The 27,302-nt window shown below is 44.4% G+C and overlaps 1 protein-coding gene across 3 annotated transcripts; it reads left to right on the forward strand.

Moving 5' to 3' along the window:
• The first annotated feature begins 957 nt into the window (after positions 1-957).
• Positions 958-27,121, forward strand: map3k4 (mitogen-activated protein kinase kinase kinase 4). 3 transcript variants are annotated; one of them, XM_052081323.1, is made up of 27 exons: positions 958-1,237; positions 9,469-9,659; positions 9,752-11,187; positions 13,782-14,045; positions 14,953-15,105; positions 15,188-15,345; positions 15,436-15,552; positions 17,048-17,147; positions 17,264-17,347; positions 17,424-17,693; positions 17,770-17,919; positions 19,027-19,188; positions 19,367-19,500; positions 20,374-20,452; positions 20,529-20,607; positions 21,279-21,372; positions 21,625-21,747; positions 23,056-23,156; positions 23,239-23,319; positions 24,070-24,261; positions 24,471-24,541; positions 24,817-24,933; positions 25,026-25,185; positions 25,329-25,451; positions 25,773-25,879; positions 26,112-26,291; positions 26,378-27,121. In XM_052081323.1, exons 1-27 carry the CDS (start codon positions 1,206-1,208, stop codon positions 26,396-26,398), a joined length of 4,779 nt encoding a protein of 1,592 aa, XP_051937283.1. In that variant the 5' UTR covers positions 958-1,205; the 3' UTR covers positions 26,399-27,121. The 3 variants fall into 3 exon arrangements, with proteins under 3 accessions (XP_051937283.1, XP_051937282.1, XP_051937284.1); XM_052081322.1 differs by lacking the exon at positions 958-1,237 and adding an exon at positions 1,316-1,482; XM_052081324.1 differs by lacking the exons at positions 958-1,237; positions 21,625-21,747 and adding an exon at positions 1,316-1,482.
• Positions 27,122-27,302: the final 181 nt, after the last annotated feature.

Below are 27,302 nucleotides of genomic sequence, written 5' to 3' on the forward strand. Positions count from 1 at the left end.
TTATGTGGCGAATTGTACTTACCTCATTCAAATCATAAATTACAACAGCCTATAGATGGAAAACTTTGACTGATCATTTCTTAACACATCAGAATTGTTGGACAACATGAAAAATCATACGTAACTATTTTTTGCAGGCTATGCAGGCTCCTTAAAGCAGGGGTCACCAACGTGGTGCCCGCGAGCACCAGGTAGCCCGTGAGGACCACACCAGTAGCCCGCCAGTGCTAGGATTGTGATTTGCTCGTAGAAATTATGATTTAAAAATGCAAACATGGGCAGTATTATAGATTCTATAGCTACCTATTTAGCTATCTAACTAGCTAGCTACAGTATACGTCTAGCTAGCTAATGTTCTAATATTATTAAATTTAATTTGTACAAATGTTATTTCAGACGCGTATCAATTTGGTAGCCCTTCACACAATCAGGACACATGAAGTAGCTCTCACTCTCAAAAAGTTTGGTGACCCCTGCCTTAAAGTATCACTAAAGCGCCCTTATATGAAAGGACTGCAGACAAGCAGCGAGTGTATTCAAGTGCATTTCATTAAATGCATGCACTGCTCTATACGGCGTCTAAGGAGGGTGTGGGAAGGATTCACATTTATTATTTTTATTCCTCAATTGTCGGTCACGTTAGACAACCATCCATATCCACAGACACAGTCTTTTGGAGGAATGTGGAAAGAGGAGAGTATTCAAGCCCTGAACATCAGAACCAAGAGGAAATTGTACTAACCATGAACGTAACGCAACAAATCTTGAAAAAAAAGATCAAATGAAAAGCATATATTGCTTTATGTGGGGAGCTAAGGAAACGTTTTGTTATTATTATTATTATTATATTATGTTAACTTTGATTGTGTTTTGGGCGAGACATACAACAGGGAGAGGGAGAAGGGTGCAGAAAAGGAAAATTGCGTGCAAGAGTGGGGAAGAGCGACAGCAACTGAGCCATCCGGGCTGCCGTAGCAAAGCAATAGCCTTGTGAGCTGCGAGGCACTCCTCTCGTCAATGAACGTTGGAAAGATGGCGACGGCATATGCACAAGCGAAAGTCCACCTTGCCGGCGGATCGAAAGTGCTTCAAAGAGACTCTTAACCGTCATTTATGCAAAAACCCAACGGTGCAAAATTCGCTCGCCGTTGCCTGGACATGGTTTAGTCCATGCACGGCGAAGAATAGGACGCCGCTTTCTCGTTATGGAGCCACCGGATCGCTCCAAGCCCAGCAGGTATGAAAGATTTGTCCGACCGACCACCACACCACCAGCGTTTTGCGCTTGCCAAATAGAGAACCGAGCGTGACGCTGCACTCTTATTGCGCACAAAATCACTTCCTGTCAAATTGTGAGCCGCGTGCAGTTTCCTCACTGCTTTTGCAACAGGAGAGTTGCAAACTTTTTATGCAATTTTCAATCGCCGCAAGTTATCAGCACGCCGATGCGCTAAAAAGCGACAGTGCACACTGGTTGAGAAGGTAATTGTACGAACGGCTGCAGCATGTTGGGGAGTAAGCTAGCCTGCCACCACTGTTAGCGTTGTCATTTTATTGTTCACAAGTTTACTCACTAGCTCCGACAAAGTTGTTTTTTTCTTTAACAAATTGACGTGTTATTATTCATGTGTGATCACTGATTTAACAGGCACACACTTGACAGGATTTAGCCAGCCTTTGCTGCACTGTTTTCTGTTGGTAATCCCAGCGAGATTTAGCGCTTGTGTTGTTGTCCGTGTAACATTTTTTGCATAGTGTGCATGTTCACTTGGTAGTTTAACAGGACATGCATGATCTTTTCTATTTCTGCTGCCTGTCTAACTCAACGGACCCTCGGAAACGTGCAGCAACAATTGTCCCAGTGGTTGTGAAGGTTACCGAGTGAATTATTTCGTGCACGAGCATGCACGTCAGAAGATTGTAAAATGTTATTGTTTCTATAATCGACATGGCGTAGTTTGCCCCTGACTGCAGGCGACAGGGCGTCAGGAATTTGCTGTTATGTCTCCTCCTCGCTTGTTTTTCCACTTGCCGGAAAAAAGAAAATCATCCTTTATGTACAAATGGTATTTCCCTTTTGTCTTTAATGCGTATTGTGTTGCAGCCAGTCCGAAGTGAAGTCGATGATTGTGCAATACCGGTCTTATTAACGTTGTATAAGGACAATGCACAACTTGATGTGACCCTGGTGCATGTCCTTACTGGAAGTTGACAAGACATTCCCCCACCCCAACATCCCATGTTTGTTTTGTGCGTGGGTGGAGGGTAACACGTGCTATAATGAGCACAAATCTACACTGTGCCCACACACACACTTCACAGTGTTTCCATGTCTTTGAAGAAGTCTCGCAACTCTTTGGTGCCTTGTAATGTACTGTGTAACCTCCGCAGCTAAACACAATCTGGGACGCTTTGATTTGGTCATGTTTCAAAAGCAGAAATAAGGAAATGTGCATGCATGGAATGTTTATTCATTCATTCATTCATCTTCCGAGCCGCTTGATCCTCATTAGGGTAGCGGGGGGTGCTGGAGCCTATCCCAGCTGTCTTCGGGCAGTAGGCAGGGGACACCCTGAATCGGTTGCCAGCCTATCGCAGGGCACACAGAAACGAACAACCATTCACACTCACACCTCGAGACAATTTAGAGTGTTCAACCAGCCTGCCACGCATGTTTTTGGAATGTGGGAGGAAACCGGAGCACCCGGAGAAAACCCACTCAGGCCCGGGGAGAACATGCAAACTCCACACAAGGAGGCCGGAGCTGGAATCGAACCCGGTACCTCTGCACTGTGAAGCCGACGTGCTAACCACTGGACTACCGGGCCGCCCATGGAATGTTTAAAGTAACATTTTTTAAATTTGGCATTCAGAGGGACTAAATGGAAATTCTCACATGCTAGTATTTAGAACGCTTTGTGAAATAAAACCAAAACAAAGTAAATCTCCACACCATTTGTCAGACAAATAACGAAGATTGAACAGTAAGATGTTTGGGATGTGATGCCGTCACCGAGTTGCACCATATATTTTATGTTGGGGATAATGGAATGTCATCTTTTGCTGCACCGCTTTTCTGCGCCATAGTAAGTGGCATTTCCTGTTTGATGGTTGTCAATGGAAATTTCCTTAAAAAAGTGTTGAAAAAAAATTGGCGTTCGTGATGATGGCTTGAAGTGAAAGTTTTTGGATTTGAGGCATATTGTTCCAGAATGCGCTCCGTTGTCTTTGCATTTAAGCGACCGAGAGTTGCAGTTTCCATGAACACAACGTGGTGTGTTTGCGGATGTGTGTGTAGTGGGTGCAATTAAATGGAAATGAAGGCAGACATTATAGACACTAATCTTTATAACAGAGGGAGCTGTGTTATGCTGCTCATGTTTGCACTTAATATTGTTGGCAAAATTAATGCTATCATTGCGCCGACAGAGGTCCGATTGTGCCAAATGTCTTGTTCCCCAAGAAGACACAGTCACCAGCGAGCATTCCTGAGAATTTAGGATGTGGTTCAGCCGTGCGCTCCGTACAGCGCCGCGGGCGCTCGTGGCGACAGCTCATTGAAAGGCTGCGTTTGCCGGGAGCACAGGCGGTGTGAGGAGTGCAGATGGAGGCTCCTCGTCTTATTTCCTAACAGCATCCGCTCTCTGCCGACACCTGCTCTTGAGAACTGTGCTTTCGCTGTCATCCGACGCTTCAATTGAAACAATTGATCTTTGCGAGGAATAAAGGAGTGGTGGTGAACCCTTTTCCCCATAGACATTGTTTCAATTCCTGGATGGGAGGTGGGGAAAGGGGATTGGGGGGGGTAAAAAAATCACAGCAATCCACGGCAGGCAAATGCTCTTGCAAGGCCGTATATGGCACACGGGCAGTAGGCACAAGTACTGCATCAGTCTATTTTAACTGACCGGCACATGCATACGCTGGCCCGCTGAAGCTTTCTATCCCGACTATCAGATATTCTTCCAAGTTGGAAGAGATAATTGCTCACTTTGCATTCATGGTGCAAGACTAAGAAGTCGTTACGCGATTTCTCTGCATTGCCTTGTGTAAACGGCGGCTACATTTAGATACATTTCACCATGTGACCTTTCTGCTACAGTCAGAGCTCTTTCAATGACTCGTGTATGCTTTGTGCGTTTGCATACAGGAGAGCCTGGGAGGTCCACTCCTGGCTATGTGCTACATAGAAGAGAAGGGTGGGGTGAAGTTCTTTGTGTTTGTTGTTTTTCTCTCAAGTGTGTGTGCTGACAGTACTCAAGTCAGATTGCGATGTTTGTGCAGCGAGTTTCAACGAGGGATGGCAAGAAGTCCCAAGATTCCTGCTGCAGTATGTACACGTTGCAATTTCCGAGTGTCATCGTGCACAGGTAGATAGATCGTACAAAATAGCAGCGTAAAGCAGCGGCGACCGTTTCATTTATGTTGTGGGCCACGCCGTTGCTGTGGTTTGCCTTGTGGAGCCGTGATGACCGTCGACTCTTATAAATGCCTGATTGTGTCACGTTGTCACATAGACACAACCCATTTAGAATCCGTCCCAAATGTTCCAAATGAACATGCAAATGATATTTCCTCAAATTTTTATCGTCTGTGAAAATGGGACTCGGCATCGACTGAATGTTTTCAAAAAAACTTTTCAATGACAAGTGAATTTTTTTTTCAAATTAAAAGCAGGTTTTTTTTGGGTGTGAAAATGCACTGTTCCAAATGATTATGCACACTTGTGTTTTGAGACATGTTATAGGTGGTAAAGAACTGAAAATAGACCTCTTCTTTCAGAGCAGCTTTTGTAACTCTTGCATCCATGGAGTTTTTCCAGATTCTCTGCTTTAATTTCTTTGCATGGTATCAAAATAGTATCCGGACGCTACTCTTTGCACGTGAATTGCCTCCCACCCTGTAAATTTTTGCTTGAGCATGCTCCAAAAGTTGCGTTCAGGGGAGGATGGTGGCTTCATGATGAGTTTCTCCCCTTTTATGCTCAGAGCAGCCAATAATGCGGAGGTATTCCTTGCCACCTGTGATTGTTCACTGATAAGTGCGGTGCAGCCTTGGATGGTCAAGATGAATAGAATCTTGGATGGCCTCCATGCCCCAACAAGGCTGCAACCTCAGCAGAGAGGTTTCAGAGTCAAGCTGGTCGGTCCCGGAAGGTGGGAAAATAACTTCTTAAAAGTAGGTGGAGTTTCGAACTGACTACTTTCTTTGATGGAGAACAAAGTCATCTTTATGCCTGACAATGTGCCATCTTATGCCGCAAGAAATTTCTCCACGTCATGGGCTGCGACGGCCATGAAAGAAGGAAATGTGTGTGTGTGTGGGTCTGCCCTCCCCTGACAATCAACACTATTAAAAAAAAAAACTTTGCAGCATCCTTGTGCACAAGGTCTGTGAGGTTGACATCCAAACAGCAACTTGGGGAGGCCATTCTGACATTCTGGATAGATATTTATGCAGAAGCTGTCCAAAAACTCCCAGGTTCAATGGATGGAAGAAATATCAAAGAGCTCCCATGTTAAAATGTAACTTGACCTGTTAAGATGTTTTTGATTGAAATGGTTTTTGATTGCAGAAAAATACAACCTCCTATTGCTCCATATTCAACAATAACAATTAAATTTTTTTTACAAACGTTAAGTGCATTGAAACACTGCTGCATAATAATTTCAAATAGTACGCTCTGACAAAATCTTTTTTTTTTAATCCATTTATGTATGGGAGGTTTGGTAATCTCTCAACCTTATTAAAAGTGATGACAATTTATAGTGTTGGTATTTGAGGCAGAAATGTGAAGTTGACGCGGATGATTTGCCTTTGCAGAACACATAAAATGGATCTGGCCTTAAAGTAGAAATTAAGGCAAACATTTTCTGAAGCTGTAGCTACCAGAGAACTTGTATTGTCTGTTTCTGTTGTCTAGCAGTATTGGATGTTCCAGTGTAATTAGTTGTATTTTGTTTCCACCTTGGTTGATAACTCGGAGGCTTAAATGGGAAGCCGGGAGATGGAGCGTCTGCCTGGCCTGCCAAGGCTCAATTATGCCAGTCCTAATTAGGAGAAAGTGTGCTCTTTCCAAACAGGCCAACTTCTCCTCCTTTCCTCCCCTAACTCGGGCTGCCCCCGCTCCCCAGCTCAAAAAAAAAAAAAAAAAAACTTTTCATTTGGTCTTTGTGAGCAAGCGTGCTCACTAAACAGCTGTGAGCTATTCAATGGTGGGCCTCACGGGCCACGTGTCAGTACGGTACAAAAGAGTGCCCCTTCCTGGTACAATGTGTGGAAGGTTGGGTGTCAAAGGTCAGCCACCGCCCCTCCCTACAGCTGAATGTAGCAGCCCTTGGTATCTGTGCTTCAGTCGCTTTGCAGAAAAGGCTGGGTTTTGTGCTGTTTATTATGCACGCAGTGTTCCTGCCCAGGGGCTGCAGCATTCCACTGGCCTTTATTGGGGGGAGGGGGGGGGGCAGTGCACCATCAGATGAGCCATTCAGAGCGGCCAGACACCATCTGCAGTGGTCATTTACTCCCGGCAGCCAGTCGGGCACAGCTTGCAGACAGTAGGTAACTCGGGCCCGTGACCCTCTCCGTGATCCGCCCCCATATCTCAGCCTCCGTGCACAAAAGCAGCCAAAAGACGAATTTCAGCGCGTGGGGGGCGATCGAGCAAATGACGGCCGTTGTGGCGTCATTGGTGCCGCTGACATTTCTGAGCATTTCAGTCATGCTGTGGGGTCTTTAAAAAAGTGATCTGATCCCCTTTGACACGCACAAAGTCTTTCTGTGCCTTTGCCCTGCTGCACGCCGCTTTGCACACGGCAGGAAAAAAAAAGTCTTCTGAGGTGCTTACGTTTCCGCCTTGCACCTGCTTGGTTTTCTGTCCATTCCTCTGCCGTGCATTTGTGATAAACGCTTTCATTGTGACTCCCGACATGGCTTACTGTGCCGCCTTGTGTAGGCACACAGAAAAGATTGCTGTCATTTCCTGATCCTGCAGAACAAGCCCCTCCACAGTTTGGCTACAGCACAATGCACTCATAAAGGCGCCACTGTTTTTCTCAGATGCATGCAAGACTCGCTGCTATGTCATTTGTGGACTGGCTTCAGTGTTGATGCTGTGCTTGCAGTCACAATATTTCCTGCAAAGTTTCGGGGTTTGCAGCAGGTGTCTGTCGGCCATATTGTAGTTCCATTGCAGTTCCCAGGGGACCGGGATTGTGATGCAGGGCAGATGGGTGGTAGAAGTCTGCAGTCCTGCTGGCAAGGGATTTCCAGATTACCCCACCCCCACACACACCCGTGGTTTCTCCTAAACACTCACTCAGCGAAAGTGATATAGCACCGCCCCTCTTCACTGTGTCCACACAAACAGGCACGTGTTGCGTGAAAACCATTCACTCTGATGATGGATGAAGGCCCACACGGTGAAGAGCATGCAGGATAGCCAGGCTTCATGCGCCCCCACCAACTCCCCTTCCTTCTCTTTTTGTCTTTGCCGGCGAAGTCACACGATCCAACCCCCCGCCCCAATTCTATTAAAAAATTTAAAAAAATAAAAAACAGCAAAAAGGGATTAGGTGACAAAGGTTGGACAGTGTTGTCTCATGGCATATTTCCCGCTCACAATCGCTTTCTTACTTTGTGCCCTTCCCCTCCCCCCGTCCACCGAGATGCTAAGGTTTCAAGTCATTTCTGTCTGCTGAAAATCATTGCAAGTATGTTGTCAAGCTACCGTAGATCCATGTCCGAATGTTTGACAGTAGAGAATTAACACCTTCATTGCCATACATGAAAAAAAAGTGTCTTTTGCAGCAACGATGTGCATGCAAAGAACCTCGTCAAGTCTCCCTTAAGCAAGTTACATCAGAAAATGGACTTGTGCATGATATGCCATTTGTAGATTTGAGCAGGGACAAATACGCTACGTTCAATATTTCCGTTCGAACTCATGGTAAAAGATTATACAGTACGCTATATGGAAATAATATGGCTCCATTGTTTACTGTAAAACTTTACAGGAAAATGTTCTAACATTGACTTGAATTGGAAAAGTAACTTGTACTGTACCATTAAAAATTGAGTGAAATACAGTAGTCAGCTTCGTACTTCTTTACATTTATACAGTAATTTTTGGAAAGTGATTTACATCAACTGCGTGAAGTATGTTTTTTAAGTCATTTTTTTTAGTTAAACCAGCCATTTTTTAACCTGAGGCTTGAAAAAAAAAATTAAACAAATATAACGAGTACCTTGGGTTGAATATGTGGAGTCCGACAAAACAAATGTCTTTGGGAGTGAATAAATTTTAACTGGGAATGGGTGGAAAGTCTTGGCCAACTCTGCTTTGATTGTTAAGCTGGGAATGTTTAAAACACACACACACACGCTATTAAATATGCCTACTATTGAATAGCATGGAGATAGTTTGTAAAGATGATGAAATACAATTGTGTATTGAAAATAACCCCCCCCCAGATATTTACACCTACACATTTTATTTATTTTCTTTTAAGATCATCTATGAAAGACCTGTGCCATCTCCTGTTTGAAAAATCATCATCTAGTTTGAAAAATCAGAACCAAAGTTTGCTCACCCGTGGGATAGAGAGAATGTCGACTTCATGCATTGCACGTTTTTAGCATTCTTCTATTACAAAAAAAAAAAAAAAATACACTAAGATGAAAACATAAAATTTATAACATGGGTACGAGCCCTGAGCGTGCATAAACATCAACTTTTGCTGTGTCTGTTGTGTTGTTATTTTGTGATTATACAGTAATTGTCTCCTTACTGCATACTTGGCAAAATTGTTCTCAACATCCAGGACAGAGCGATGCATTTCCAAGTTCCATTTCCCGGTGTATGGTCATCATCCCATTGTTCTTCTTTTCCATCACTGGAATATGCCTGTGGAAGCATCACAAAAAAAATTAAAAATAATAACCCTCTTATGGAATTAGTAATTTAGGCGCATGGTGGCGGTTTGACCTGTGGAGTTTCTATATGTCTCCCTCTCTAGATGTACTTTTCTGTTTGCGTAACCCAAGAGAGAAATTGGAACTGTGCATCTGCAGGCCTGTGGTCATGCACACACATGGCTGCTGTGCAGGGGGAGAGACAGCCAGTCGGACTCCCAAGGAGGCACCACTAGTCAGTTGTCAGTCTGCTGCGGGGAGCAGTGCACATTACGTGCGCATTCACTTTTTGCAGCTGCGGCATTGCAAGTGATTTGCTGTTGCTGCGCACTCTTGACTGACTGCAAACATTCCAGCGCTCTCTGACCTTGATGAGTTTCTGTGGTTTGACATGGTGGAAGTCATTTAAAAAGGAAAAAAAAATAGGCCAAAGAGCTTCTTTGTTGTTCGTGTCGGCCTCCGGGCCGCTGCGCTTATTATAAAGCTGCCAGCATGAATAGCGCGTTGTGAATAGTTTGACTTGTTTTTGCCTCTAAATTGAATCGTAAATGTTAACAGGCAGGGCAACCCAGTGGGAGATGAATCCCGGCAGAACTCGAAGACGGAAGAATCCTGGGATTCGCCCAGTGAGGAAGAGGAAGCCCTGTACGCTACATCACCCCCTTACACCCCCCGTCAGATGAAACGAATGTCTGGCAAACATCAGAAAAGCAACCAATCCAAGAGTGGCGGACGTTCTCCCAGCAAACGTGAGAGAAACGAGCTTTTGCTCATCCGCGGGCTTTTGTGTTGGTGTGTCCGCCTGCGTTTTGACGATTGAGCGGTTCTGCGTGTGTTTCAGCGGAGCCCAACCCATCTGTCCAGAAAGAAAGCCCCCGGCCGGCAGAGACGCCCGAGGAGCACAGCTACAAGCAATGCAAGAAGCAGAGGGCCACTCTGCGCTCCACCGAGAGAGACCACAAGAAGACGTTTGAGGGCTCCTTCATGCTGGATCCGCTGTCCAAATCGGGGCCCTTTGGCGCCCTCAGCATGGATCCCAGGAAGCACTACCTGAGCTTGGGCTGCAGCAGTTGCAAACCGCCCGTGTCCATGCCCCACCTGGCCCGCACCCACCGCCAGACCTCTCGCACGGACTGTCCCGCCGACCGCCTCAAGTTCTTTGAGACGCTGCGGCTGCTGCTCAAGCTCACGTCCATGTCGTCCAAGCGCAAGGAGAAGGAGCAGCGAGGCCAGGAGAACATGGCCTTCATGGGCCTCAACAACGAAGTCATCTGGCTGGAGCTGCAGGCGTGGCACGCACGCCGCTCCATCAGCGACCAGGATTTCTTCCTTTTCACGGCGCGGCAGGCCATCCCCGACCTCATCAACGAAGTGCTACATTTCAAGGTGAACTACGAGAGCCTGAGACAGGCTCAGTGTTCACGGTCCCCGGCAATTCACGCGGACCGCCGGACTATTAGGACTGATCCGATTTTTGACTGGAAAGAGAAATGCAAGTCCGCCGCAGCGGACAGCAACCACCGTGGAAGGGATCCATGGGGCTTTAGCGCTTGCCCCTCCACTGCTCTGAACGCAGCCGAGCCACTGGGCTCGGGTGCCGACTGCAGGGATCACCTACAGAGGCAGCGGCTGGCCTTTGAGCAGGTCAAGCGGGTTATGGAGCTGCTGGAGTACGTCGAAGCGCTGTACCCCTCGTTGCAGGCCCTGCAGAGGGACTACGAGAAATACGCGGCGCGGGACTTCCAAGGCAGAGTGCAGGCGCTCTGTTTATGGCTCAACATCACCCAGGACCTCAACCAGAAGCTGCGCGTCATGGCCACCGTCCTGGGCCTGCGGGACCTGTCTCGCATCGGCTGGCCCGTCTTTGAGATCCCGTCCCCTCGCTGCTCTCGGGCCAACGAGGAAGATGACAACGAGGCGGATGAGGAGAATGACTCCTCCGCCACGTTCACAGCAGAAAGCGACGGGGAGGACAGGGACGCTGAGGAGGAGACCCTGGGATGTATCCTAGCGGAGGGAGAAGTTTCTCCCACCCTGACTTCCAAATTTTCACAGCTGTTGTCAGAGGAAGAGTTTCTTCCGACGGCAGCATCGGGAAGTCCAGAGGCAGCGGGCGGAGACGGCGTGTTCTGTCCTACAGCCATATACAGGCCCTTTGTGGACAAAGCGTTGAAGCAGATGGGACTGCGGAAACTCATTCTCAGGCTGCACAAACTGATGGACCGCTCTCTCCAAAGGTCCCGGGCGGCCCTGCTGCGACACACGCCCGCACTAGAGGTGAGACGCTCATCTTTGCTTTTGCGCTTCGTAGACACATTCGATACGCAGGTGGATTGATGAATCAGGAATTCAGCATGATAAGCGATGAATCCATTCTGTCAAGTGCGCCTAGAAGCAAATGAATCAGAATGAAGTGCACTTCTCGGCTTCGTCAACAAGCACAGGTCCTATTGATTCGGTTTCAACTACCGTAGTGTGCTGAAAAACGAAGGGCTGTAAGAATGTGTGCGTGAAGCCATTTTTTTTTTCTTGGGGGTTAATTTGAGTTCACCAACAATTTTTGTTGGTGAATGTTCTCAAATAAATTTTCTTGTTGCAAAAAAAAATGTGTTTGCAACATTGAAGGAACCCTGAAAAAAAACCCCAACAGCATTCACTACACTTGCAAACCTTCGTCGCTTCAAAAAGTGGTCGGTAATGGGAATTTGAGCTACATCCACACAGAACCTTTGCTCTGGAAGCAAATTCTCCACGAATTATTTTGCTCAGTACAGCACTGGACACAGGAGTCCACAGCATTCGTTGATAAATCCTTCCATCGCATCAAAAATGTTGACAAATTATTTTACCGTATTTGTCTGCAACGGTTTTATCCACTGCATTCCAAATTAGGATGCAAATCACGTTTTTCATTCATTTTTATAGACGATGCAAATGGCAGACATGACATTTGGAAAAAAAAAACATTTGTGCGCATAAGCTACGAATCTGTGCACTCAAACTACTATTTCGTGCTCATGAAATAATTACGGCGTGCATCGAAAGTATCCCCAAAGAGACACGGCTTCTTCGTGCGTACGCCGTGACTACGTCATGCGCACTTTAGTTTTTGTGCACACAATGTAGTCGTCCATGCGCACAAAGTAATAGTTCGTGCCCACAAAGAACCTCCTCGTGCGTACATAATATTTACACCGTGTGCACAAAGTTTCTTTTCTACAATTTTATGGTTTAGTTTTGTCTTTCAAATGTGATGTCCGTGGACCGTGACGTCCGCACAGCATAAGTTTCAAGGCATGACTGTTTTTAAATAAAATTCCCAACATATATTCTTTTGAAAATTAAAAATTAAGTTGTTCTAAAAATGCAGACATTTTTTTGGTGGTGGTAAAGAACTGCAAATAAAAGAAAATGTTGAGTTTGTAGCATAACGAAGTTGTCATTCAATCAAAACCCTCAAAACAGTAGTTTTGTTTTTCCATTTATGCACATGCATTGCTTGAAGGCAGTAGAATTACTCTTAGTATGTATTTGTGGAGTTGTCACAGATGATATCAAGCTGCTTAATATAACCCCGTGAAATGGTTGAAAACATTAAGATTATTGCAAGCGGCTTATCAGTCAACAATGAAAAAATATTTGTTAGTTCTGATTATGTTGGCTATCATTTTAGGCGCCGCAGTGAGGAACGATTAGGAGGCATCAGCAGCCAGTCTGTACAATTCTTGCCAGGGTCAAAACTTCATTTTCTGTGTTATGCCACACAAAACATACAAAATGAATCATTTCAGTTCTCTTTTGGCAATAATTGTTTTTTTTTTTTTGCTGCACAGAATGTATTTTTGAAATTGGTTTGAACGATAATGGCATTCATTGGGGTGCAAGGAAAGGCCAAGAAGGATCTATCGTAACCAAAATGTCGCCACGTTCATGTCCAAGTTTTATCCTTTGTGTTTGTGAAGGTACATTGAATGAATATTAAAAGTCCACACAGCCCTGTTCAAATACCAAATTTTTTCTGGGATCTGAAAAAAACTCAATGAGACCAAGGTAAATCATGTCATAAATATGTCCACCATTGTGACCTATAACCTGTACAACTCAATTGAAAACATTTATGTTTTCCAGAGTGTGTGCTTGGAGTGGGGGGAGCGTTGAAATAATGTGCTTTCCCCTGAAATGAGAAACTCGTACTCGTTTCCCAACCCGTGGGTGGTTCGATCCCTGGCCATTGCGACTATGTCGAAGTGTCCTTGAGCACGATAATGAACACCCCAGTTGCTCCTGATGCCGCGTCATCAGTTGGTGAATGAGGTTACAGTCTAAAGCGCTTTGAGTAACCGAGGTTGAAACTATTTAGAATGTGACTGTGTTCAGAATTAACCAGTCACTGTCAAACTGGACTGGGGGTCATCCCACACTTAAAATGCTCCTTATTAACCGCGAATCAATCGCTGATGTTAGCCTTTCCGTAACACGTTTTCCCACAAGTGTATTCAAGATTTTATGTTTCGACTGAAAACATAATTGAACTTTCTGGCCATAATATCCAAAATTATGCTTTGCACAAATGTAGCATTCCTCATCTCATCAAGGTCAAAGCCAACTTGCCCCGAATACTGGAGGACCGTAATAGAAAAGCGTCAACATCGCTGCACCTTCATTTAGAACCTCGCCAAAATGTAGTGACATCTTTCTCAGCTCATGTGCCACCCTTCAATAAAATTCCATGGAAATTCGTGTGTGGTGAGCAATAACCTGCTAGTTAACACACAGCAATGACAACCGAGCCTCTCTCCCATGTCCTTGTCGGAGGTAGTCCTCCTTTTTATTGGTAAGTTCAAGTATTAAGCCGTCTTCTCCTGATGCAGTTTGCGGACTTCCCAGACCCCATGCTGTACAACGACTACCTACCGGAGTTGTCCCGCCACGGCTCTTGCAGTGGTTCAGCTGAACCAGAAGTCCTGGGAGCGGACCAGGTTTCTTGGGAGGATCTGCTGGACATGGACCTCCCATCCTTCCGGCCAGCCTTCCTCGTGCTCTGCAGAGTCCTCCTCAATGTCATTCACGAGTGCCTCAAGCTGCGACTGGAGCAGAGACCTGCTGGAGAACCTTCCCTACTCAGTATCAACCAGGCAAGAAGATACTAAAACGTCCGTCCGTCCGATCGGTGTTCTTATCGCCCCATCGATAACGGGGCCTGTACTGTATGCGCAGTTTTTGCTGCAAAGAGAGTGACCAGTGCCGTGCTTATAAACAAAAAGGCATATATTATCACGTCATGTACTTGTGAGTGTCCGCTTTTTCAATACAGTGAAACTCCTCTACAACGAAATCATGTTTGCCGCAAGAATTTTTTCACAACAGGTGGTTTTTCACTGTAGCAAATTTGATCTCAGATGTAAATACACACACAGATTAACATATGTGTCCACGCATGCACAAATGTATGTGTACTCTTTATTTTTATTCCAATAGTGCATAAGTATGAGCATACACTTTTTTGACACTTCATATAGTCAGTGTAGAAAGAAAAAAATTGAGAGAAATTGCGAAATTTACGATCAGCATTCACTTTCACTTACATCAATTTCTTGGACAATGTCTTTTATTTTGCTTCCTCCGTCTTTCATTTTGATCACTTTTACCCTCTCTTCCAGCATCAGAGCTTTTCTTAGCTGCTTGACATCCAAAGGTCCGTTTTGTAGCCACTTGGCAATGCAACGTTCTTGCTGCGTCTGAAACTAACAATAAAAATTACTTCCTGGACTAGTGCGCATGTGTAAACCACTGTGGTGGTTGCTGTTGCCGTTTGTAGTGAATCTCGTCACGCGGCAAGAGCAGAGAAAAAGATTTTGTAGAACGCAACAGGTTTTTTTTTCGTTGTATGGGGGGCAGGAGAGTGGGTATGGTGTTAATGCATGAAGGTTTTTTTCACACTTGGGGGTATTTTCACCCATGTGGGTTTCGTTGTAGAGGTGTTTCACTGTATCCTTCATTCTTTTTTGCAGGCGCTAACATCTTTGTCTTTACGCGTTGCAGTTGGTGCGTGAGTGTAAGGAGGTTCTCAAAGGGGGTCTCCTCATGAAGCAGTATTATCAGTTCATGCTGCGCGGCGTAGTCACGGATGCTCAGGGCTTGCACACCAACACCAACATTGACGAGTTTGAGGAGGAACTGCACAAGATGCTTGTTGTAAGAGGCGTCACTTTCCCTCCCTGCTTCTTTGAGAACGTGATTTGTCAGAGTTGTGACCGCTCTAGTGTCTGGATTTCAGGTTTACTTTGACTACATGCACAGCTGGATCCAGATGTTGCAGCAGCTGCCTCAGGCATCTCACAGTTTGAAGAACCTACTGGAGAAGGAGTGGCACTTTACCAAAGATATCACCCCCTACATCCGTGGAGGGGAGGCCCAGTCCGGAAAGCTTTTCTGGTTAGGGTCCTTGCGTCGCTCTTCCACAGACCCATTCAAAACCTCTTCGTCAAACCCACAGAATTGACAATTATTTTTTGTCCGTTGAAGTGACATCGCTGGTATGCTGCTCAAATCCACTGGCGAGTTCCTTGATGCCGGCCTACAAAAGAACGGCAACGAGTTCTGGGAAAGTGCAGACGACAGCACTGCCTCAGATGAGATCAGGTAAGGGCTTCTAACCTTAGAGTCACTGGTCACAATTTTAGGTACAGCACTCTAATCAAAATGAAATCCATGACGAGATGTAGCAAAAATACAAAAAGATGCTGGTTGTGAGTAGAATATACATTTTTGACAAAAAATTCAACAAGCACAAAGCCATTTGGTTGACAAGAGACAGTCCTGCAGCACCTCATCTAGGTCTTTAGACCCAACTGTCAAAAATCTTTATGATGGCTGCTGGCTGTTCCGCCGACGGTCTGTTCGTGGTCTCAAGGTATATAACATGGTCATGATTCCCCAGGGGAGGGAGGGAATATGAGCCGTATGCTTCCTTCGCACTGACACACAGGAGGTCAAGAGACTGACTGCCAACTTTTTTATTAATTTTATTTTTAGAACACTTTAATAAGCTGAAACCAAAGTGCCGTACGTAAATAAAGATCAACCAATACCTCACTTTGGAATGACCTCCCACTGGGCATTCGGCAAGCCCCCCTCGCTGCCTTAAAAACTTGTCTCAAAACTCATTTGCATTCTTTGTCATTTTATTCAGCATGACTCGGACTGGATTTTAGTTTGACTGTTTTTGTGCTTTCCACTGTCTTTGTTATTAATTTCTTGTTTTATTGTTATATATGATATTTACTCCATGTACAGCACCTTGTATACAGCGGTGGTTGCTTTAAAGTGCTCTATGAATACAGTTGAGTTGAGCATCCAGAAGACAACTTGACGCAATGAATTTAAGAACACGAAAATAGTAGCAAATTTAAAAACAGTAGAAACATGTAAGACACTAAAATGTGGACATTCTTGTGTGATTCATGCTGCACTGAAAGCTAAAGAATTTTTTAAAAAAAGCTTTTTTAATGTTTTTAGTAATTGTCAGTGAGGGGGATTGCCGAATGTGTGTCAGGAGGCCGTTCAATAGTTTGAGAAAAAAAAACCCTCTTGAGCTTCTTTTTAAAATTTTGAACTGGTCAACTAATGTCGACATGATGGAGCTCATAGATGTCAGACAACGATTTGAATGTTTCGCTCGTTGCAAAGTCTACATGCTGTCTGGAATTCTATGTAGATAAGAAAGAGGAAAAGGACTTAGGTCTGCACTCATCCAGTGAAGCTGCGACAGTGTGTTAAACGTAAATAAAAACTGAATATAATGATTTGCAAATCATGTTCATCCTATATTTAATTGAATCCACTACAAAGACAAGTATTTTATGTTTAAACTGATAAACTTGTTTTGTCCCCCCCCCCCCCCCCCTTCTCCCCCTACAAATATTCATGAACTTGGAGTGTTATGCCTGTTCTGCTTTGTATCTTCTCCAGGATGCATTTTTGCAGAGAGGGTGATAGGGCATTATCATTATCTTTGTAAAATCGAGCTCTTTTAGTGCATCTCATTAGCTTGTGCAGCCTGCCGTAATGTTTCTCGGTTGGTGTTTTTGATTGGGCCATTATGACTCGGCATATTTTGCTTTTCAAATCCTCCAAGGCGCTCAGTGATCGAGACCAGTCGGTCGCTTAAAGAGCTGTTTCATGAGGCCAGGGAACGAGCATCCAAGGCTCTGGGCTTTGCCAAAATGCTACGCAAGGTAAGCTGTAATGTCACCTTAAAACTGAGCAGTGACTGTGCAGACTTTGTGAGCGTGTGATTCATTCTCACCCGAGAGCTGAGGGCACGTGTTCCGACTTCCCGTTTTTGCCGCAGGACTTGGAGGTCGCCGCGGGTTTTAACATCACGAACGGAGTGGGGTCTCTCCTCGAAGCTCTGAAGAAAAGAAATTATGTGAAGGTGTGTTCTCTTTTGGAACGTTTTCATCTCTGTCATATAAGTCAAAGCACGTTCGTTTTTGTCTTCTGGCCCTCAGGTCCAGATTCCTGGCCTGGAGGAGCTGCAGGTGTTTGTTCCCTTTAGCTTGCTGGCTCAGCGGCCGCTCATCCTGCAGCTGCTCAATGCTGCCGCGGGAAAAGACTGCTCCAAAGAGCCCGACGAAATGGCGGAGGACGAGGCCTTCCTCCTCATGAGCAAGCATCGCACAGGGGACTTGACGACCGATTCGGAATGGGCCCAGTGGGACGGAGAGCTGCTGAAACTGGTTCCCACAATGGAAATCGTCGACACACTGCGGGCCATGAAAGTATGTGAGGCATGATTGAATTCCTCCCGCCAGCGCAGATGAGCGTACGCCTCATCATCCCCGACTGCGACCGCAGGTGGAGAACGTGCTCATGATTGTGATGCAGTCGGCTCACCTGGTGGCTCACCGGAAGGCCGTCCAGCAGTCCATGGAGGATGTGCTCACTCTCAGCCGCGAGCAAACGTCCAGTCAGCCTCTTATCGCTAGCGCTCTGGAGGAGCTCAAGGTGCTTACATAACCACAACCTTTGAAACACGCGCACGCGCACACACACCTGCAGAGGCACCAATTCAATCTCAAAATACATGCGCTCATCGGGTGAAATCTCTCAGGCTAAGCACAATCAAGAACATCGGGGGCAAACCTTTGTTATGGATAGGTTAAAAAAAAAAGCTAACAAATGCAAAATTATTCATTATACTGCATTTACTTTCAAAATGATGATTTAAATATATACATCAACGTGTTCATTGGAATGTATTTAATGACAATATTGAAACAACCGATTATAAGAATAAATGTAGTGTCAAATCAACCAAGCTGTTTATTATAGTAGTTTATGGATTTAATTATGCAACTGAATGAAAAAGGGACGTGCATTTTTTTGGGGGGGCGGGCGGTCAATTAATGCGAAAAACATGAGCGGGCTGTATGTGGCGAGTAGGCCCATCCCTGATCTAGAGAGATGGTTCACCTCTAATTTGTTTGGATTTAGAAACTATATTTTCATAAGAATGGCCATTCGGTGGTCCAGTGGTTAGCGTGTCACCCTCAGAGTGCAGAGGTCATGGGTTCGATCCCGGATCCGGCCTTCCTGTATGGAGTGTTGCATGTTCTCCTCGGGCCCGCGTGGGTTTTCTCCGGGTACTCCGGTTTCCTCCCACATTCCAAAAACATAAAGCGTATCGGAAAATGGATGGATGGATGGACGGATTACCATAAGAAATGATAGCCGTAGAAATAATCCATTGCAGGGTCATTTTGTCTCCCTCATAAAAACATTGCCTAACTTTGCAGACCATTGTCATGTTAACTGTCATACAAATGAAGATTCCACACAGTCACAAAAATAAGAATTAAAATGTGTTTCCTGTTGGAACTTTGTGTATCTTGGTGCGTTCAGAGGTGTTGTTTTGTTCTCCTGAACACATTGTTTGAATTCTGAATTGTATAGTATACTGCAAGGGTATTTGACCATGATATTCAGTAGATCAAACAACTGGGTTCAAATCAAAACACCACATGTAAACACCTCGTATGGATTACACAGATTAAGGCCAGCGATTCATTTTTTTTTCACCTTTGATTTTTTTTTGGATGCACGTTCACTCAGGATGAAGCCCTGCAGCTTTGCATTAAGATCAGCTCAGCCATCGAACGAGTGGAGTACATTTTCACGTCGGAGTTTGAGGCCGAGGCGGAGGAGTCCGAGACGTCCACTTTGCAGCAGTACTACAGAGAGGCCATGATCCAGGGCTACAACTTTGCCTTTGAGGTAAAAAGCAAAAGGGCTGATCGTTGTCCTAACACCGGTGTGGAAATAAATATGCACCCGGGACTGGAAAATGACAGTTGAGAACAAGAGTTCTCCTCTTTTTATAAATCCATTGATGCCATTTTTTGTGTGTGTCTTGTAATACATCTTTATTTATATAATGGGATGTTTTCCACAGTACCACAAGGAAGTGGTGCGCCTCATGTCAGGGGAGTACAGGCAGAGGATCGGTGAGCGCTACATAGCCTTTGCTCGCGAGTGGATGACGTACGTCCTGACTAAGTGCGAGAGTGGCCGAGGCACCAAGCCAAGGTGAGCCTCCGACGAGGGCGATGTCATATGTCACATACTGCCCTTTCTGGTTCTATAACATGGGGACTGAGGTCAGCCAGCCTTTGTGTGGCTCTTGGCAACTTCTAACGGGTGTCGATGTCTTTTGGTGCTCACCGCAAACCTGACCCAATCCACTTTTGAATAAGCCACCCGACAAGTGTATCAAGTATCACTATCTCCCTTGAACTTTAAACACTTCCAACTCACCATCCACCCTCATAAAGTCATTTATCCTATTGTTTGCTATGTTTGGAATTTGAAGCAACAAATCTAATTATCCAATGAGGGCAAACACAATACCTGACACACACACACACACACACACACACACACACACGCACACACAAAAAATGTGCTTTTGCAAATGGTGACCAGAAAGGCTCAGTTTTGTTTGACACCGACAGACGTTTTATTTGAACAATAAATGTATGATTGTGTCATTATGGCAAGCAGGTTTAACATTTAAAAAGCCAGACTATTTTTGACTTTCCAGAATTAACATTGTAGATATCTGCAACGTCTTTCTAACTAGTTGTAATTCCATTTCCAAATTTGATTCAAAATATGTAACGTCATTTTGACCTGTTCAGCTCAAGTATTTTTGCACAAAATGTATTTTTATTAGTAGAAATACAATCCGTATATATGTATGAGCTATTGTTTTGCAACATTCCCACGGCTACCGTTTTACACTGACAGTGGCGCCATCGTACTACCACACTTTCCTTTTAGGACTGAGAAGGTCATTATAGCATCGAATGACCTCCTCAGGACAGAAGCAAAACAATTCCTGATTTATAGAAGGTATAGAATCTGATTTGCATGTTTAAATAATGCCACTTCTCTCCACAGGTGGGCCACTCAAGGATTTGACTTTCTTCAAGCTATTGAACCTGCATTCATATCAGCGTTACCAGAGGATGACTTCTTGGTATTTGACCCAAAAAAAAAAAAAATCTATGCACATGAAATGACGTCGCTGCACTGACCTGGTTTTCCCCCTGCAGAATTTACAAGCACTGATGAACGAATGCATTGGACATGTGATTGGCAAACCTCATAGCCCAGTCACTGGCCTATACATTGGTGAGATAACCAAAATAATCAAATAATCCACTGATGCTACTTCGGTTTGTGGATGTTTTTTTGATGTTCTCTAGCGTTCTGTGCCACAAAGCAGACCACTCCGACCACGAAATAGCAAAGCACTGCCACAAGATGTGCACAGCTTGTACGCGCATTGCACAAATGATTGGAATAGACATTTATTGAATGATTATGGTCATGATATAACAAGAAATGTTACTCTCAAATCACAAGCTGTTGTGTGGTAATCTAATTTGTTTTAGTCCTTGTAAAAATGCAGTTTTTTTTCTCTCAATATTTAGAACAAAATAAGATTTATTGTCAATTGAAAATTTTTATCACAAATACAATACACTCCATTACTGATTAGTGATTTAGATGTGAAGATGGTTCACCACAACACAGGATACTCATCAAATATTTCATACTTTATAAATATAATCAATATAGTATGTTGAAATAAAATCAGTTATAGCGTTTCCTTACAATGAGGGAAAGTTGCCAAAAGTTATGATCTTTTTTTTTTTTTTTACTATGACAGTGTTTTCTATATTCAATAAAGCACTTTTGAATGCTGAGGCCCTTTACACATGAGCTGCTCACACTAATTTTCAAATCCATGTCCCATTCCAGGATTTCCAGTGAATCTCTGCATTTGTTTGTATTTCCAGCACCCAGAAATAGCCCCCGGCCTGTGAAAGTCCCTCGCTGCCACAGTGACCCACCAAATCCAAATCTTTTCATTCCCAATGCTGAAGGATTCAGGTTGGTTGATTAGTCGGTTAATGAAGAAAAGAGCTTTTTAAGTCTTGCCTTCATTGCTTTGCTGCTTCGGGCTCCCTTTGCTTTACCTGACTACTACTGGCAGAACTGTGTGTGCTCAACTAAGTGTGTGCGTGTGTGTGTTTGAGTGACCCACCCAGCCACATATCCTCACTCACGTTTGCGCACATCCAACCCGAGACAACTGGCTCCTCCGAGGCGGAGCTCTTCAGTGTGTCTGTTTTTACCACGCAGCTCTCGAAGTCTCCCCTGTGACCTCCGGAATCAGCTTTTCCCCAACGGCCCTCGGCCCATCCCACAGGGCCCGGGGGAACACGGACACGCTAAAGCGCCCGGCGGCACCGCCAATGATGTCAGGTAGCCCCTCTTCCCTGGTCACAAAAACAAGGAAACAAAATCCCAAGAAACCCGCACGCAAAATCTCCTCGTAGCTCTGATCATGAGTTGTTTCTGCAGGGTCAACTGCACATTTCCATACTGCCATAGTCATGCTTATTTCCAGAATCCTGGATTACTATTGTATCACTATATGCCCACTCATGCGTACGTTCGCCAAATTTGCGATGACATTTTTGTGATGGCGCCATTTGGTTGCAGAACAAGTCTAGCATCTCTTCTAATTTCCATTTGTGAAAAATTTTGTAAAATAATGTTTGTCTCGGTTTAGTCTGCACACCATGAGCTCATATTTGTCGTATAGAGCCTCTGTTTAGTCTGAAAACGGACTAAGAACTGAATAAAAATTCAGTGTATACTCCCTTAAATTTTGAAATACACTCTTTTTTTTGTAGCCTTGGATGATTGAACAGTAAATGTTTTTTCATAATTATATAATTCAGGCATGTAAGCACTCATAAATCTCATTGGGCACGAAGATGCGCCTTTTAACGACTGTGTCAGTTACTTTATATTTGTATGCCCGAATGCCACTTTGTGTCCAAATCAGGGTTTCTTAACTCACTTTGTGTCAATACAAGCAATTGTCTGCTGTGTTTTCTGTTGGAATGGAAAGAATGGGCTATGACATTCTGCTCTTTAGTGCTTTAATCTCTTGCTTTTGACGCCGCTCACGTGCCGCCAATTGACCGTTGCCTGTGCTATTAATCTTCTGATTTCATGCTGAATGCTCAGGAGACTCCTCTGAGGGGCAACATGGACGCGGCTGCTTTCACGCTGGTTGTAGCTTGTACTGTCAGCTTAAGCATACTTTAAATGATGTTTTTATTGTTTGATTGGAAAATGTAAGAGAAATACAGTGAACTCCTGTTTCATGTGGACTAGGTGAAAAGCCGTTGCATTGAGACATACTGTATACATATACAGTATATATATGCGCTTTTATTTGTATGTGTTGCTGCTGTTAATTCAGTAATAGTTTATTTATATGTGTATGTATAAATGTATGTGTGTGTACACACACACACACACACACAATATTTTATTATTTTTATTGATTTTTATTAGTTTTGTAGTTACTACAGTGGACACCATTTCTCACTCTTTAATGTTAAGAAATTCTGTAAAATCCTAGAAACATTTGCATAACAATATGTGATTTGGAGAAGGGCACGAACGATAAACTGCAATGTTGCGGGGGTTCATTGTATCGCAAATGTTTTCAGTTTATACAAGAATAATGAATAATTGAATAATGTGTACTTGCAGGGGATCCAGTTTCCACGAGAACGACCGTCTGTCATGCGTTGCAGCAGAGTTGAATTTCAAGTCGCTGAGCCGCCACCCAAGCCCCACAGAGGACAGAGAAGGTGGGCACACTCATAGTTTGACACTGGGCACGTAATGCTGCTTTATTCCTTAAATATTCAAATCCACACTGTTTTCCAACAGAACCCTCTTATCCGAAGGGAGATTCCAATAGCAGCACACGCAGGAGCTGGGAGCTCCACACTTTCATCAGCCAATCCAAAGGTGAAGTGATTAATTGGATATGTTTCTCTAGACCAGAGTTTCCCAAACTTTTTAAACCAAGTATCACCGAAAAACATAATTAGCCCTCCAAGCAACACCATTATGAGCAACAATAAAATACGGTAGTGTAGAAGGCCTAAATGCTCATCAAAAGCGAGACAGAGGTTTTATTCTCTCCAAAGTAAATGTATATTACTCTATTGTAAGTGGTGGCCCGGTGGAGAGTGGTTCGCGCGTCGACCTCACGGTTCGATTCCATCTCCGGCCTTCCTGTGTGGAGTTTATCTGTTCTCACTGTGCCTGCGTGGGTTTTCTCCGAGTGCTTTAGTTTCCTCCCACATGGAAGGTGGTCTCCTGTGGACACCTTTATATTATCATCCACAAGTGAAAATCTTCTTGCAGTGACTTAGAAACATGCCCTGCATGTCACTCTGCTCCATTGACTTCAGCAGGTCAGTTAATGTTTCCACCATGATGACCGTGCGTCTCCCCTACGCTGACTTTTAAGGGTATGAGAGCCGCTTCCATTGGCCGGGAAGCAAGTCAAAGATGTTCACTCCCACAGCGGCGCAAACGCCTGTTTCGAAAACTATGTGCATCTATAAAAATACCAAAGGGAAGAAAACCCCACCCAAGCGCAGTTCGGCTTGCTAGGCTCAACTTGTGCTGGGCATGACAATAGGGCCTTAAGAGTCACTAGTAGAGAACACATTGCATCTTTTTGACTACATTTGACTTTTTCTCCATCAGACTCTGCGGCCCGACAGAGCCCGATGGAGGCTGTTCGGCGCTCCATCCGCAAGTTTGAGGAAAAGCGCTATGCTGTTATGAAGCAGCGAAACATCATCGGCCAAGTGTGTCACACGCCTAAGTCCTACGACAACGTGATGCACGTCGGGCTCAGGAAGGTCACTTTCAAGTGGCAGAGGGGAAACAAGATCGGTGAGGGACAGTTCTTCTTTAGCTACAATGTTAACAAAGCAGTGAGGTGAGAATGTACAGTGCATTCGGGAAGTATTTCTCAAACTTTTTTACATTTCCTGATACAGCCGTATTCTAAAATGGAATAAAGAAAAATTCTTCTTCGGTCTACACGCAACATAACATCAAAATGTTTTTTCTTAAATGTGCATGTCCATGTTTGTCAACAGGTGAAGGCCAGTACGGAAAAGTGTACACTTGCATTAACGTGGACACTGGAGAACTCATGGCCATGAAAGAGGTTTGTAGCCCAGCAAGTGCTCCCTGAACTCTACAGACACGCGACACAAAAGCGTGGTTTGGTTAATTTATACACTGGATCTTGACAACGGTTTGTCAGTTGAACAACACATAATTTTTTCAAGATGACTCTTGTTGGGTAGGATCAGTGTTATGCCGTGCATCTGCTGAATGTCGGTGCTTGTGAGAATGTAAATGAATGGGAAATGCGGTATGGTATTCGTGGCTTTGAAGCCAAACAAACACATTCTCTCTCTTTTTGTCGGGTGTCCTCAGATCAGATTCCAGCCTAACGATCACAAAACGATCAAGGAGACCGCAGATGAGCTGAAAATCTTTGAGGGTATCAAGCACCCAAACCTGGTGCGATATTTTGGAGTGGAGCTCCACAGGGTAAGACTTTGGCTTTTGCTGTTCCTCTCCACCTCTTCCAATTCAGTCACTGTTTATTTACAAAAGCCGACTTTGGTTTATCGCCCCTTTAGGAGGAGATGTACATCTTCATGGAATACTGTGACGAGGGCACACTGGAGGAGGTGTCCAGACTGGGTCTGCAGGAGCATGTCATCAGGCTCTACAGTAAACAAATCACCACTGCCATCAACGTCCTCCATGAACACGGCATTGTCCACAGAGACATCAAGGGTCAGTCCAAACACTCTTAACTCATTCAGTACCAGCCAATTCTGGACCAAGTCTGAAAAGACGTTTAAAAACGCCTTTGGGAGTGAATGAGTTAAGTGCACATTTCTGTCTTGCGCTTCTCCTAACAATGGCATTTTCATCAGGAGCCAACATCTTTCTGACATCTTCTGGCCTCATCAAACTGGGTGACTTCGGCTGTTCTGTCAAGTTAAGAAACAACACCCACACCATGCCGGGCGAAGTCAACAGTACCCTTGGGACAGCCGGTAAGACCATTCAGTGATACAGTAAGTCCTACGACTACGCCTATTTAATTTTGGGTGCCTCTCATTTTATTAAGAGAAAGAACGACTTCATTATTATAAACGCACACCACACAGTAGTTCTGCACCACTGCAAATCATGAAAACAGCATTTTAAACGAATACCTCCCTGACTGTGTCAATCAAAACTGAGCATTATCTTTGTGAATGCAGATTTTTGGAGACTATTCAGTTGACCAACTTTTGTGGTCGGCAAGTGTATTTCTGCTGAAGGCTATGCTCTCCAGTTAAACCCGTTTCTTTTGTTCCCCTTATCTCAACAAGCATACATGGCACCTGAGGTCATCACCAGAGCAAAAGGAGAAGGTCATGGCAGAGCGGCAGACATCTGGAGTTTAGGCTGTGTCCTCATTGAGATGGTCACAGGAAAGGTTAGAACGAATCACAACAAATAGATAGAACATTTGGTTTATTGGCTTCCATGTAGTCAACAGTCACTAGCGGGCATAGTTGGTAGTTCTGCGATTAAACCACATGTGAGTAGATCTCTTGTGAAATTTCTTTCCTAGGGATTACAAGCAGATGACAATCTTGGCATTAATGCCGCCATTTCTGAATTGCAACATCAGATTCCTTTCCCCCTTTTTCTCCCTTCATGCGCAGAGACCATGGCACGAGTATGAGCACAACTTTCAAATCATGTACAAAGTGGGCATGGGCCACAAGCCCCCCATCCCCGAGAAGCTGAGCACGGAGGGCAAGGACTTCCTGGGCCACTGTCTGGAGAGCGAACCCAAACGGCGTTGGACGGCAAGCATGCTACTCGACCACCCCTTTGTCAAAGTCAGTGTGCTGAGGATCCTCTCTAGCAATCACGGATTAATGCGCAATGTTTAACACTAACATGATCTGTCTCCTGCCTGCTTCAGGTGTGTACGGATGAAGAGTGAACACAAGAGTGACTTTTGGACTTTGCGGCACACACACTGTTGACCACACAACTGTGGATGAGTTGATGTTTTGGCTCAAGGCACATGCAGTTAAACTGAGGAACATAAATCCATGCAGAGAACAAGTGGACCTTTGTTATTGATTTTAAGTGTATATAATGTTAAGAATAGCATCTGCATTCATTCTTGTATAAACAATATTGTAAAGTTAAAAGTAATTATTGTTCTCACTGGCGAAGCGAACTCTGAAAGGACTTTTGAGACCTTTAATTTTTTTGGGGGGGGGGTCTGGATGGGGTTGGGGGGGGGTAGAAAATCTTAAGGCACTTTTAAACTGTTTACCCAAAGGGGGCAGTTAGTTGAGTAGTGGAGGGAAGAATCTCATTTCAGTTGACCTTTGAGAGGCAGGGCAAAAAGTGTTGCTGAATGGAAGGAACTGCATCTTTTATGACATGAACACCATCCAAATATTCATATGAATTCATCACTTGCCAAACGCGAGCGACGGGAAGGTTTTTGTTTTATTTGATTTTGCTGAGGAGTAAATGTAAAGTCATTGGGAAAAAGTGGGTCGTATGACCTGGTGCAGTCCAGACCAAGAGAAACATGGCCTTCTCTCTGCTGCTGCTGCTCCACACACACACACACACACACGCACACGGTCCTCTGCTGCTCTTTACAGTGTTTGCTATGTACAAATAATAAACCAATCAATTTTTTAAAGAGGCTGTGTCTCTTTTTCAACACAAAGGCAATAATGATTACAGATGCCAAAATAAAAAGTATTCCAGTATCTAATTTAATAGTCTTATGTGCCGTGGTTCCTCAACAAAATATGTCGAAGATATATGTTCACTCATGATCGTTTGCCAGTTGTGAAGTATCACCTCAGGTATTTCAATAT

Source organism: Hippocampus zosterae, chromosome 11, assembly GCF_025434085.1.
Source record: "Hippocampus zosterae strain Florida chromosome 11, ASM2543408v3, whole genome shotgun sequence".
In the NCBI taxonomy this organism is placed as follows: Eukaryota; Metazoa; Chordata; class Actinopteri; order Syngnathiformes; family Syngnathidae; genus Hippocampus; species Hippocampus zosterae.